At 41.5% G+C, this 15464-nt stretch overlaps 1 protein-coding gene across 1 annotated transcript in view; it reads right to left on the bottom strand.

Annotated features, from left to right (window-relative positions):
* Window positions 1–714: 714 nt before the first annotated feature.
* The window catches only part of LOC111066713 (cardioacceleratory peptide receptor), a 33889-nt gene continuing 19139 nt past the window's right edge, over window positions 715–15464 (bottom strand). The window contains exons 3-7 of the mRNA XM_022355534.2: window positions 2946–3081; window positions 2676–2873; window positions 2303–2563; window positions 1965–2250; window positions 715–1829 (exon numbers count right to left, since the gene is read on the bottom strand). Coding sequence (XP_022211226.1) covers window positions 1595–1829; window positions 1965–2250; window positions 2303–2563; window positions 2676–2873; window positions 2946–3081 — 1116 coding nt within the window. The 3' untranslated portion in view covers window positions 715–1594. The remainder of the gene's footprint in view (window positions 1830–1964; window positions 2251–2302; window positions 2564–2675; window positions 2874–2945; window positions 3082–15464) is intronic.

Here is a 15464-nt window from a genome sequence, read left to right as displayed (position 1 = left end):
AATAAATTATAGAAAATTATAATTGCAAAACTGCTCGACAGTCAACGGCAGCGCTCAGTGAGCTCCTTAATGGAATTTTCTTCGCTCGCCATGTCCAATGAAGCGCGTGCCCCAGACAAATCTTGTAATGCACTTTTGTCTTTATCAATTTGTTTCCCACCATCGGGTGGCTAGAGTGTTTCCATCAACTGCCACTGCCATTAAATATCAGGAAAAGGAGAGAGTAAATTTAAAGAGGGTGAAATGAAATGGACTTAACCAACCATAAAGCAAATATAAACAGGATATAAAACAGGATACAACGTTGCACAGCATTTAAACATGTATTTGCCTGATTCTCTGTTGGAACTTTGCATAGCACTCGTAATATTTGCCATTTATTGATACTGTAACAATAAATGAGAGATCCTCTGGCTGTGTGCTGGGCCCGCAGAAACCAATATGTTTTTATTGTCTGTTGGGTTTGTCGTTCAATTTGTTTGCTCTGTTGACTTTCTCTGGTGACGTCAGCCGTGGCCACAGACAAATTTCCCCATCATCGCAACAATTATAAATGAAGTGAGAGCAAAAATGAGCCCCAGGCCCCAGGAACCCATCATCCTTGTCGTCCTTGTGCCCATTGTGTGCTGGGGCGCACCGAAGTAGATTTTCCAGAGCGTGCCAAAATGAATGAAAACGCGAGAAAGGGACACATTGTGACACTCTGAGAATTTGTGGCCTTTATTCAGCTTTCTACACATTATTATGATATAAATATTAGCTTAAACCAAATTGACTACAACTTTATGCTCTATTAACTCTTATGGTCTACTTATAACTAATAGAATTTGGTTTCAGATGCTTGCACATGCTTCTTGTATACGTAGAATTATGTACTATATGTACAGGAGATGAGATGGAATTTAAATAGCCTTAATCGCTACTTAGGCCTGCAAAAAAAGATGTAATCATGAGAGTTTCTTGTCCACACAAATAATATGAGTCCGTTCAATAGAATACAAATTGGAGTGTGCATGAAATGAGCTTGGGGATATACAAGTAGTTCTTAATTTCACTCAAAATTGTAAGTATTATTTCTGAAATATCGAAATTCGAAAATGAGTAGTTTTGGCAATCCCACGAACTTTAACTGTCTGAAAGTGAGTTAAATGAACATTCTAGAGAATACTTGCAAAAATAAAAATTAATTTTAAAGTTAATTTCAGCTTAATTGCTCAGAGATACCCAGAGACTCATACATATATCCTTCTCAATTTCAGCTTTTGCTTAGCGTTAATTAAAATTCATACAAAATGCAAGTAAAGTAAGTACTAGATAATGCATAAATACCTATTATTAGATTGAGAGCATATTATAGTAGAGTAAGATTAAGTGTTTGAAATTCGTAGCGTAGACTTGGCATACTTATACGTACAGTTTGGATTTGGCTTTCACTATGCCTAGTACAACTATCGAACTTATTGTCTAAGCCTCTCGTGCAGTCGCATTCATATTGAAGTATCCTTTGCCCATTCTAGAGAAACTCCGCATCGCTGAAGGATGTGGGCCCGTGAACCGCAAACGTTGAACGCTTGCGGGTCGTGTGCGCCAGCTATCATACCTCCGACATGGCCGGCACGGTAATAATCTTGCTGGGACGCTCGCATATTACCACCCGCGCATTCGTTTTGTTCGTGGAGCGCCGCGACACCGTTAGAGAAGTGGTCAGCGTTCTCATCGAGTCGCAGCTGTTGTGCATCCGACGCCCCACTGTGTGGCAGCGATTCTGCTGCGAGTTGTTGCGATATGACTTGCAACAGCAGGTGAACCACTTGAAGGGTGGAAACCGACTGCAAGGCGAGCACATAAGAGAAAAAGCCAATAAAAAATAGATAAAGCAGAGGAAAATTAATTAAAATACACTCTAAATATTGTTGGAGAAACCACTGGACACACTAGTTTTATATATATTTAGCATAACTTACCTAAGTGTGCGAAAGACCTGCGATGAGAACAGACAGTAGATCAGTGGATTTGCCGCCGAATTCAAGGGAGCCAGACTCTGGATGAAGGTGGCAATGGCAATGTTTGTCTGCGAGTGTGGTATCTGGCCAAAGACCTGCAGCAAATCGAAGATGATGTACGGCGACCAGCAGATGATAAACACAAACACAATGGTCAGTGTCATCTTCACCGTCTTGACCTTGGCCCGTGGAATGATGCCCCTGGAGCTGGCTCGTCTTGCAGGTGCTGCACCAAAACCCGCTCGCTCTACAACAAACATCTTAATAAATTGCTCTAATACTTTTGGTATGATGTGTACCTGTGGGAACAAATATAGAGCCCTTGGCCCAAATTGTCTTGACTATAATCGCATAGCAGGCGGAGATGATAAGAGCTGGAAAAGCGAAGAGCGTGGCGGAGACCAGGCTCATGTACACCTGCCAGGCCATGGGCGAGCCCAGCTCTATCCAGCACTGCGGATGCCCCTGGATGAGCTTCTCCTCATACAGCACAAGAATGGGCAGCGAGAAGATAGCCGAGATGAGCCACGCGCCAGTCACCAAATGACGTGCTCTCTTCCCTAAGGAATATAAATTATGTATACATATAACTTACAAATATATTTCTGTGAAAACATTTTGCGCTGAACAAAATCGTTTGGCAATTAGAAAAGTTTTGGCAGAACGACTTACACGACTTGGAGAAGTTCATGGGATGCGTTATTGCATCGTATCTGTCAATGCTCATGGCCACCAGCACGTAGGTTGAGGAGTAAGTGACGCACACCTGCGAGAACCGTATAACCTTGCAGGCCAGATTGCCCGCTCGCCACGAAATCGTGATGCGCCATATAATGTCTGTCAGCACATTGAGCAGACCCACGCACAGATCTAAATTAAAGTCAGGTGAAAGCTTAAAATAGGGGAAAAATGGCAGATTAACCTTTTGTGTTCGTATCTCACCTGCTAGGGCCAATTGCTTGATGAAGTAATTCATCCGCGACTTGCGATTCTTGTTGATGAACATCACAAAGAGCACCGCGGAATTGCCGAGTACAATGACGGTGAAGAGTATCCACAGCACCGCAAATTGTTCCGTCTTAAAAGAAGCAAAATTTTTGTCACATTTCATTAAACGCTTATAACATTTTCATTGTCAACATTGTGTGAACAAAGTGTTAAGAACGGAAATCACGCATAAAACTCAATTTAATACCCGCCCATACACACGCGCACTCACTTCGTTGTTTATGGCTCTTTAAATAGCCATAAAAATGATAGAGCCAGCGACCTGGCTGGGGACAGGAGTGGGCCCTGGGGCAGGATGTGCCAGCGGAAGTTTGCCGTTTCCAGCTCGGTACTAACAAGACTAGGACAACACAAGAGCCAGCCCACACACAGATACTCCATCGAACACACCCACACAAATACTAATGATGAAATGGCAGACAGCAAAGGTTTTTTTTTTATTCTTTTCTTTTTTTTTTGGGTGAGGAAATTGCTGCCAAGTGCCGAGAACTGTCAGTGGCAAATCAGTGAGGAAAGAAATATATGTAGAAATAGTATAAGCGTTTCTAGGAAATCTAAAATATTGCGCAGAAAAAAATAATATCAAAATTCAATTACATGAGTGTTACTTAAATTGAATATTTGATTATTTTATTATGATTATTTTATCATATTATTTGGTCGCTAAATGTATAAATTTTAAATGCCAGATGCTATTTGTTCATGTCATATCAATAATATATAATTGCTGAACATTGGATGTATATTTTAATGTAAATATTTCACATAATTTGTTCTGTCTTTTACTGACTTTGCTACGATATTTAAGAATTTTCAGATATATGAATGTTTTTCTCAATATTAAATTTACTCTTAGGGCTCTTACATCTCTCAAGACTCACATATATCGAAGGTAAGTTTGAATTATGGCCTCGAGGTCTGAGCAGTCAGACGCCAAGCAAACTTGTCCCGAAAAAAACTTGACAGCCGACGTCCTTGGTGCGCCCAGACAGAGAAGACGCCCGAGCTTATGCTACATATATTTTCGTGTGGCTCATACTCATTGCTTATGTTCGCAGTATTCACTTTGCTTTCTTTTTTTCGGGCCTAAGTGCGAGATATATATACGAGTAAAGAGAGAGAGAGAGAGGTTCCGGCGACTTTTTGGCGTTGTGCGCTTTGGACCATTCTGTTGTCTGCCAGTCCATCATGTTGCGCAAATTGGAGCATAAATCAACAAATGAACAAACCACGACCAGGGCCCAGCTATTTTTACTCATTTTCTGCACATCCTGTCTGCTCCGTTTTTCATTATTCGCGGGTGTCGCGTTTATTATTAAATGTGGCTGCTGTTTCTGCCCCAAATCATTTGTTGAAAGCAAATTTCAACACTTTTTCTTGCAGATTGGAGTCGAGCCCTGATTTTGTTCCTCCGCCAAATGAGTTTGCAGTTTTCTTAAATCCTTTTTCGGCTTTGTGTCTTGAAGTGTTGGTGTTCTCGACAACTCGACTGCAATTTCCTACCATGACTTTTGAGTATATTCGCTTAGGATATTCCCGCCTGAACCTAACTCAAAGCAGTGCAAACTTTTCACGCGTTTCAAAAGTTTTTCCCATTTGATGTTGGCTCAGCTCCTATTTTTATTAGCAGCCATCTTTAGGGTAAAATTTTTCGCACGTTTTGTGCTTTTACTTTTTGCGGAAAGTGTTGGCAAAATATTTGCGCTTACAGATTCACAAATATTTCCCACTGAATGGGGCTGGGTAGGTTTTTGGGAAGAGGTGCACGTGTATATTTCTTTTTTCAGTTTATATATATTTTGTGAATTTCTCAGAATTGTTAAATGTGTTTAAAATGTATCACCTTTGTACGTTTAAGAAATGCCTTTAAATGGTTTAACATTGTTTGAAGTGGGGTAAAAGTAACATCGAAAATCTCTTGAGTGGATTGCCACCATTCCAAAGATACGTTTTGGTGTCCTCTTTTGTTGTTGAAATATTTAGAGATATAATGAATACCAAAAATGTATCTTATTCCGAATTAATACACGTTAAACGGTGTTCAATAAATGGGTAAAGAAAATTTTGGGGATACCAAACATGAGTATGAGTTTTAAGCACAATTCCCGCTTGAATTTAAGTAGGGTCGAATTTAAAAAGGATGGAAATATATGTATTTAAATATATAGATTTCTTACTATGTATTTAGTATTTAATTCAACATTGGGATGAATTTTTCCATAATTTTTCCATCATTTTGTTATATGTTCATTGTGAAATAAAAGCATTCTACAACCAATTACATAAAGTATTCAAAGTAAAGTGAATTACCGCAGGAAATTGATTGCACACATAGGAGAGGTATCTGAAATGTAATTTATTTAGCAAATCAAGTAGCAAAAATAGGACGAAATATTTTTAACAAAACATTGACAAGTAAACATACGTACATACATACACACATATATGTTTATTATTTGAGAGTGAAGAATACAGAAACTTTTTTGTGATTTCTTTTTGGTCTGTTTTAGATTTTTATTATGTGCCATGCTGTGGGCGATATAAAAATGTAATAAATGGCACATTGTAAGCCTTTTTTAATGATCGACCATTTCTGGTTGCCGCATCTTTTTTTTTTTGCTCTTGTGTGTGTGCGTGCGAGAGTGGGCTTTGTGTGTGTGTGTGTGTGTGTGTGTGTGGTTGCCCTTTTTTTGCCAAGTCATTATGCCTTTTTCAATTTGGCTTTGCACCTCGAGGAAATTGCTTTTTTGCTGCGAGAACAACATTAAAAGTGCGAAATTTAATTTCGAGCCAAAAAGAGTTCAAGCAATAAGCCGCAAGGCAAACGCTTAGCGAACAGATAGAAGGTAGAAAAACAAACACAGAGAAGCAGTATAGTACGAGAGACGGACAGAGAGAATACCAGCAGCCAGGGCAACCGTAAATCCTCATTAAAAAAGAATTTAACCACAGTGCCAGGTTGCACAATAGACGCACCACCTGTTGCAGCATTAGAAACTTTAGCTGCCGCCGCAAACTATTATGTCTGATTATTAAGTGGGACAGCCATAACAATAGCAGCCACTTGGCCCTTGACTGCCACGATGCGATTCCAAATGATGGTAGTCTCCTCCTGATGGTGCTCCAACATTGTGCCATTCCTGCACATCTTGTTTCCCGCTTTTATGTGACTTTAAGTGCACTTTCCGCGGCTTTTGGGTTTCGCCTTTAAGCTCACTAAATCGCCCGTGCTGACAAATTTCAACCGCTGCCTGCGGATCGTAAAGTGCAGCAACAAAGACAAATGGGTGGCCACAAACAAAGGCAATGGGAAATTAATTTCATTTTGCAAGAAAAGGAGCTTTCCATTCTGTTTTTGTTGCAGCTGCAGCCGTGGCAGCCACAGGCAGCTGCGCTTATAAATCAGCCCTTGTAGCGAAGTTGGCGTTCGCGGCAGTGCGGCCAGCGCAGGGCACAAACAGAGAAGAATCATTGCTCGAGCTCTCGATTGTGAGTTGCGGACAGAATGATACTCTGGCAATTATTTGCGATTAGTATCCTGTACATATTATATGTCTGTATATCTTTAATATTCTATCTTCATGGCAAACTGCGACCCTACCGCAAAAACTTTATTTGTATCATTTTTCCAGATAGGAATCATATCCCGAAAAGGCTGGACACAAAAAAATATATACAAATGTACAAAGACCCAGCCATGGCCTTACTGTAATTCAGACTGTTTGTTGAGACTTTAACCTAAGTGTGGCTAGAATTTTCTCAGAACAAAGGCTAGCCACACCCGCAAATATTCCATCGAACACGGTTTGTTCCATTTTATAGGGTACTAAAACGTCTGGCATACGCAGCCATAAGCTTAATCAACTTTTATTTTTGTTGCTCATATTTAAAAAGCATTGGACTTAAGGACGCAGGGGCACATGGCACTCGGCACTCGGCACATGGCACGCGGCTGCCATTGTGCGTTTCCCGAGAAGCTTTAGCTTGTATGTATGTATATATGTAGCTTCGACTGCAAGGATCCGTGTTGAACGTATTTTGTTTGCTTGTTGGTCTGCTTTCGTTTCTTTGGCACTTTTAAGGGCACATTCATTAATAGCGATTACAATGTGCTTGAGTGCTCTGGCTCTCACATCGGTCGCACTCTTCGCAGAAGTTGCATAAAGTAACATTAAATTTCATATTACGTATACGCCGCGTGCTGAGCCAGCAAATGGTCAGATAATAAGCATTAGCTGAAACTTTAACCGAAAGTTCAACGAACCCCAAGAAGCTCCAAGCATACTGTCCCCACGTAGGGAGAAGCATCATCTATATAAATATATATAAACACACACATATATATGTATGTATATCGTATAGAAGATAAGGGATACTAGTGCTTATGGGCGACAGGAGATGAGTGCGTATTATTTTGGTATAAAAACATGCATTTGGGTCAAGCCGAGCACATCAATCATGGTTTTTATAGTTGTTTGGTGTTGCTTGTTTTTTGGGGCAACAATGGTCCGAACCAACCGTTTATGAACTGTTCGCCCCACCAAAGCCACTGAAGTCAACCCGAACACGGCACTGGGATGGGGGATGGGGGTGGCCAGGCTGGCACATGAATGATGCTGCCACATGAGGGAGCTTGGGGAAAAACACTGCGCTTTAATTCGCCTAATGGCCAAACATTTTGTCATCAGCTGGCTTAAATCATGCCACTTCCACGGGACGCCGGGAGCCTGCATTTTTGGCGTTGATGTTGACACAAATTGAAATTAATAAAAGCTCCCCATTAGGGCCATCAGGAGCAAGTGGGAGTACTGACTGCTTGTGTACACACTGTTGACAAACTGTTGAGTGGAAATTCGGGGGCCATTCGCCAATGGCTGATGGGTGATTGTGTCGCTGGGTGTCGCTGGGTGGCGCTGTGTGTCGGTGTGGAAATATGAAAAATTGCCAAGGATTTGACCAACATAATTGTGGTCAGCTGTGATGTCAGTAATGGAAATGTGGCCAGTGGTAAAAGAGCAAAACGCTAATAATGACTGACTGCTGACATAATGGTTATTTAACTGGTCAACGAACGGGCGGCTTTGGCTCCCTCACAACTTTAAAGCAGCTTGAGCACTTGAGGCTAATGAGGGATTAGTACCATGGGTCTGTGCTCTGCTCTGCTCTGCTCCGACCCGCACTGACAGCTGTGACCTACTAAACACATCGATAAATTTTCAGCAAATACAAAAAATGTGTAAAGAAAACGCCCAGCACAAACCTCAAATTGTTACGCCAGTGACTCGTAAATTCTTTGGGGCCAGCAAAACACATTAATCAAATGAGTCGAACATAAATTCAGCTGGTTGGCCAAAAGATGGCCATAAAAGAAGCGCATAGATAGGCTGGCCCCTGCTGAATGCAAATGTACATATCTAATGTATAAATAAATTAAGGGGACGAAACGAACATAAATATAAGCTGAAATGGGCTGATTTTGACATAGCCTAGGCACAAGGCAAATTAAATTTCCACAGAAATAACACCAGAAGTACAAGCAAGGGCACGCACTCTCCCCATTGACCAGACAATGGGAAAACAAAGGCAAAGTTATATTTTGAACAGTAGACCAGGACCAGGAGACACCAAGCAGGGCAAACAATAAATACAAACACGCGCCTAGAACTATGCAAAACAAATTACACCTAACCCTCGGGCCCGAATGGGATGTGGATGTTGAGAATCTGCTGCTGCGGTTGGCGGAAGTTATGGTCTACATACACATATAGATATACATGTGTGTATGTATATGCTGGTGTGTGTTTTCAGCAATTTGCATAAACAACATGGGCATTTGTGATACTCGTACGCGTACGCACCAAAAGTCAAGTCAGGCATATATTTGAATATTTTTCCCAGCCATTTACCGCTTGAGCAGGGTTACCCTAGGGCCTCTTGCCCAGTGATAATTAACACATAAGCAGCAGACACATGTCTGACTATCGCCCCCTGACTATCGTTGGCCAAATGAGCCGAGGGACCAGGGCCTTAAGTAGCCATGCCAAATCGTTCTATTTGTGTGGTCAGCAGATAAGTTGACAGCCAGACCAGCCAGACCTGCCAGTGGGCAGCCAGCGATATTGAAGCCAGATTTTAACTAGACATTGCCTGTCAGTCAGCGTAAGTAAGAAGTTTGCTATTCGTTCACAGACAATTTGATTTGGCCATTGTCCTGTTTAGTTGGTCTTTGTCTAGCAGGCTTGCAAGCAGCTCAGAATTATTTGTGCAGACATTTTATCAAACATTGAAAGTAATACTATGAATAGCTCGGAGGTTTAGTTAGTTTCTTGGATAAATATTTAATTTTTAGATTTTATATGACTTGTTCCCTGCTTAGGCTCTTTATATAGACTCCCATCCAAGTTGCTCCCGTTATAATTCAAGCAATTAAACAAATACTTAAATATTACATGGTATAGCACTTTCAAAGTACATAGTGGGTACTCTCTGGGCAAGAACTTTCCCAGCATATCCACAAACTTGAGCCCAAAAGAGTGATGTGAGCCCGTGTCCATTATTGTGCCGGGCAAGCCTCACTTAATGCCTATGGACATCATTAGATGCCTGTAGACGAACTTTAGATGAACTTCCTCCGCAAACTGGCACACAGAAAAAAGACCAACGAAAATATAAACTTTCCAGCAATGGAAAGTTTGGAGCAACATTCGCTTTAAGCTGTGCTGGAAGGAACGGAACAGAACAGAGTAAGCAAACCGAACTAAAAGTGGGTATTGTTGATATACTAGTATTTGCCGAAAACTCTCCAACTCTTCAGATCCAACTCCAAACACATTGTCAGCCGCATTCCACCCGCAGGAATCTAACAAATTTAATTAACGTCCAGTTCCCCAAACGACAGCTGCACCTTCCGATTAACGCAAATCCCGGGCAAAGACAAGCTGTGAGTCCCATTCCGCTGCCAGAGCAGCAGCAGTAGCAGCATCCGAAAGAACAGCAGAACCTATCGAAAGCTAAATAAACTTTTTCTTAATTTAAAATTCCACAACTGGCACTTGTCAAAGGAGCACGAGTAAACCTACAAGGCAGACAGCAAGGGAGTGGGGCGAGTGCGAGTGCGAGCGGTTCGGAGACACACGGAAATGCAGCAGCTTTATAAGGAAACAGCTCGGACATGTTGGCGTTGGCCAAGACGAAGTCGGTACTCGGTCATAGTCCTCATCCTCATCCTTATCCTCGTGTTCATGCCCGTCTTAGTCCTCGTTCTCGTCCTCGGTCGAATGCTTGGGCAAGGACGACTAGCTGCCTGGCAGGCAGTCAAGTGGTCCAGAGCAACTAAAAACTAGACGCCAGAGTTGTTATTTCTGATTTTTTTGCCTCTGCAGTTTACAAATTTTCTTTTCTACTTTTTGTTATTTTTCCGCTTTCCCACACCACTGTGTATGCTATTCTATATGCTCGACCAACACTTGGCGGCCGGCTTTGATTTCATTTAAAGTAAGACTTGATTCCTCTGAGCACTCCCCGTGCTCCATACCCCGGGACTGCGAGGTGCCAAGTCAAGTAATTTTGTGTGTAAATGAAAAGTGTTGCCATGTTCTGTTATGCAAATTGCTGCGGTTGTTCTCGCTGAGGGATTGGTGCGGGCACGACTTTCGGATATAAAGTTTTCCTACTGAGATATGGGTATGGGAAAGATGCACATACAAGGAACTGACTTTAAAGTTGGCAGCTGAAAGTTATTAGTTGCTTGGCACTTGGCGAAGTTTTACCGACTGACTGGATAAACATAATGCTCGTGGAATAGCTCAGCAGCGGCAACTTATTCAAAATTTAACTGTTTCAAACTAATGCACTGATTTCACTTGTACAACTAATTGAATTAAGCTACTGGCTTACCAGACAAACCACTTTAATTTGAATCAAACTTGAGTTAACTGACTGGACAGAGTAATTCATTAGCCAGTGGTAGGAGGTAAATACATGCTTCACAAAACTACAAGTATTTACTGTTAACTAACTTGCTTGCATACGTAAAGTGAAAGCCAAAATTAAATTTAAAATCTCAGAGTATACTTTAAACTCAACGACTGTAAGAGTACGGTGAAGCAGTCAAGTGAACCCTCATGGAAAGAATAAAATAATCGTACATGGCCAGGGACAGAGAGATAGCGCCTATATTAAAGTTCTGCTTAAGCCTGCACATATGTAAATATAGCATCTGGGATTTCTTGAATCCTTTTCTCTTTCAACAACGTGTTGTACCAGTTACAGGGAGTGGCACCAACCACCAACCCCACCAGAAGCATAGAACTAGCTTTTTGAAGATACTAAAATTTCAAAAGAAACTAAAAAACTGAATTCTAATTTATCATTACAATGCAAAAGATAGATTGAAAGGAAAAAAATCCTCCATGAAATGGCAAATACGAATCAAATGCAACAGTAAATATCCAGCTCTCTAATTGAGTGTGTGTGTGTGTGTGCCTGAGTTGGTGTTCTATTCTGTATTTGTAGCTGTGTATCTGGCATTATAAAGTGCTTTGTGTCAAAGGAAAAAATGCATGGCACGCACGTGCCTTGCAGGCCAAATGCAATCACACACTTAATCATTTATGCACACACACACATATAGATATTTGAACACACTCACTTGCACAGATGCACACTGCTGGATCGTGTTCCAGTATGGTTTTATGTCACATTTGACATGGAGCACGTAGTAAACGTCGGGGCGTACGCGACTATGTCACGCTTTGGCAGAATTTTGCTTTTAAGTTTCCCACAGATCTGGTCCAGTTCGAGCAGAACAATGCCATAAAAGAAAATTATGTGACAAATGAGAGCAGTCGGAGTCAAAGATGAAGATGGAGTGGGGAAAATTGATTGATCTTTAAGGAAAATACCCTTGAAAATGCGGGAAATATTAAAAGTTGCATATCCGCCGAAGCTGCTTGGAAGCTGCTTTCATCATGCGCACATCATCATCATCAACAACAAACTGGCAATGACAGAGTCAATCGGAAAGACTCGATGGCGGAGGAGGATGAGTAGGGCATCACCAGGTGGATGAGTGGAGTGAGGATGTTTGTGCCAATTTCATCAAAAATGCGTAAATGACGTCGGCCACGAACTGCATTTTCCACGTGTGGCCCCGCTCTCTGGCACTGCCTCTAGCCACTTTGATGCTTTTTTGGCATGTGTTTCCCGTGCTGCTACTTTGATGTGGCACTCGGTCGCCGTCGCCTCACTCCGGTGTCGGCGGTGTATGTAATTTCTATGCATGTCTGTAACAGCAAATAAGCTGTCTGACATGTGCATCTTCCTCCCGTATCTTGACGCCTTGTTCCGTTTACATTTTAGCAAAAAAAAAGCCACTGAAATTCTTGGAATTTTGCAAGTGAAATTCAAGAGAAACTTGATTTTGTGTGTTGGCCATGAGGAAAGCATTTGTGTATTTTTTAGCCCCACTGAACCGGTAAATAAAGGCACCAATGAATGGCTCTGAATAGTGTATTAAAGGTTACATCTTAAAGCAGTCAACGTTCTCTAAGCTTAGAGTGCTGAAAAACTTTTCTCAACGCTGCAAGTGACAGTCCCTGGGATTTCCTTAAGGGAGCATCACATAATAAACACAAATGCATCATCCAAGAATTTGTTTTACTCAGCACCCACACAGACATAGACACCCATTTAAGCCATTTAATTTAATTTCATTTAAAGCGCCACATAGTTCATTGCATACTTTGGTGCGTCCTCAAGTGCTGCTGCTGCTGTCGCTGCTGCTGCTGGTGACCTATTTCCTAGGACCTGGTCTATGTAAATAGCTCACCCAAGCACTCAGACTCAGACCCAGACTGAGGCTCTTTTTCTCTCTCTCTCTCACAGTGCTTATATATATCTCTATCCCACTGGCTGGGACTTTTTCTGGTGCTGTACTTCAAGTATTTACTGAGCATAATTTCGCTGTTGGTTTGTCGCCTTTTGCATTTTCTCATTAAGTGCATTTCGCGCTCATGCACAAAAACAGCTGGAGCTGAAGCTCAAGTACGCTCTGAAGATGAATGTTCTACGCTTTGGGGAGATTTCTTTTATTTTTTCGTTTTGTTCCGCCTTGCATGCAGCTTAGCATTGTGGAAATTGTCGTATAACTTCAATAGATTCTACTGCAATTATCTGCCCTGGGGGGTCAGATTTGGTCCCTTAGGCTCGGATTTCAGCGCTTTTACGATTTGCATAATTTACACAATGTTTTTTTTTTTCGTTTCCTCTCGAAGTTTTTACGATTTTTAAAGTGTCATCCGTTCTGGTGTGTGTGTGTGTCTGTGTGTGTGTGCGTCTTTGGGCTGAGTCCCCCGTCTCTTACTTCGTTGTTATTTTTTCGCGGCTTGAATGCATTCGTGTGCTTCCGTTTCTCTTTTTTTGTGTTCTTCCTTTTTTGGAGGGCTTTCCACTTTGGGTTACCCATACGCTGTGTGGTTCCATGGCAGATGTAGCGGAACAGCAGCAGCAGTAAAAGTAATGCTGTAATTGACTTGGGCTATGTAAAATTTATTGTGTGCACTCGCCCCGGCTGCTTATGCATGCAAATTGTAATGATGCGAAAATGTAGCTGGGGCGGGTTTTCGCCCCCCGTTTCCTAGCAGCATTTCACGAAGAGACATACACTTAATGTTGCCACTTTTTCTGTGCCACTATTCTGTTGCTGTGCTGCCGTCCCGTCAGCTGTAGTGAGTGGCGTTTTGTGTTTATGAAAATGAAATTAAATTTTTTTCCTTTGCTCCGTTTTAGCATCTGACAATTTGGGGTTGCGTGTGGCGGAAAGAAATTGTTTTTGTTGGGTGTTTGTGTTCGTCTCCTCCCCCATTGTTCTAGGGGTTAGCTCTTATCGTTTCAGCTTATTGTTGCACAAAATGTCTCTTGATGTCTGTCATTAAGACAACTTCCGCAAATGATTACAGAGTGGAAGATAGCAAAAAGGAAGTGGATGGAAAATAGCACAAAGACAAATGGCTGCACACATGTATCTGTTATGATGTATGCCGGTGTTTGCAAAATTAAATACATATATTGATTTTTTGACTTCTGTTTCAGTATATTTGGATCAAGTTTCAGAGGGTGTTATGACTTCCTGCAAAGCTTTCAAACACATCAAGTAATATTCTTGCTATTTTGGATAAGTATACGTATAGCTGCCATAGCTATCGCTTCAAATGCTTCCACATAGCCCTGAAAAATTAGATAAAAATCAGATAGCATCATTGTATTTTTAGTTCTTTTAGGGTATCCAGAGCTTCGGCCACCGCAGCTAAGTTTTCTTTCTGGTGTACTATATTCTTGGGATACTTTTGTTTTCGTGCAACGATTCCCCTGGATAAACACAAATATCAATAATAAAACATACATTTGTCAGGAGTTGCCAATGTGGGCGAAGTGGCCCTGGGCCTTTGTGTGTGCCTCACTGATTGCAACAATAACTGAAGTTGAGTCGAGTGAAGTGGAGTGGAATGGTGTAATAGCAAGCATGAATGGGATGAATGCTGGCGGGTGGGTCCTGTTCAGATTGGGTCCTGACAGTTCCTCCTTAGCATATAATATAGCGGGAAAAACAAATCAATTAGACATTAAAAAGGAAACACAAACAGCATGGGGCACACCATGAGCTCCAGCTCCAGCTGCTGAATCCAAACCACATGTGGATGGACTCCTTCCGCTTGTGTTTGGTATTTAGTCGATGCCGTCGATCTCCCATGACGACGCCCACTTAATGGTTATCAGTTGGAGATGGAACGCTATTAGCGCCATGTTGATTTATTGCAATTTAATTTGGATTCAATTTGGGTCTGCGCTTTTGCAGCGAGTGTTCTATTTCACAAATTATGTGCAGACACGACTGGGGCGTGGCACAGATTTGGCCAGACGGGGGGGCTGTCCTTATTCTTTGTGTGGTTATTTATAGCGGCTACCGCAGGACTCCTCCTCTGAGGATATAAGATTGATTGCTTATAGACAGTAAATGCCTTTCGAGCCTTTAAAAAGGAAGTTTAAATTTTTATTTGATTTTTATGGTTCATGAAAAGTACAAAAAAGTTTTTGATAATAAAAAAAAAAAAACCAATTTCGAGAAGCGATTTGGCTTTCTATTTTATGCTTCGCCCTTTGGCAGAGTGCCTTTGCCATGCCATGAATATTTTCCGTTGAGTATGCTAAACGTTGTTGCATGCAACTTTTCGGGACAATGTCTGGCTGCCTATTGATTCTCTGTTCAAAATTTGGCAACAAGAATCTTACTTGGCAGAGAATGTGAAAAGTTTCCCCTTTTAATTGTTGCCGAGTTCAAAGTTCAAGCGTGACAAATAAACCAACAATTAACTTGAGCACTCATTAAGTCAACTTCTCAACCATCCATCCCTCCATCCATCCATCCATCCTTCCCCATTTATCTCCTTTTGGGGG

The sequence above is a fragment of the Drosophila obscura genome, unplaced genomic scaffold (genome assembly GCF_018151105.1).
Source record: "Drosophila obscura isolate BZ-5 IFL unplaced genomic scaffold, ASM1815110v1 contig_4, whole genome shotgun sequence".
NCBI classification, from domain to species: Eukaryota; Metazoa; Arthropoda; class Insecta; order Diptera; family Drosophilidae; genus Drosophila; species Drosophila obscura.
This window is presented reverse-complemented; position numbering and strand designations above follow the sequence as displayed.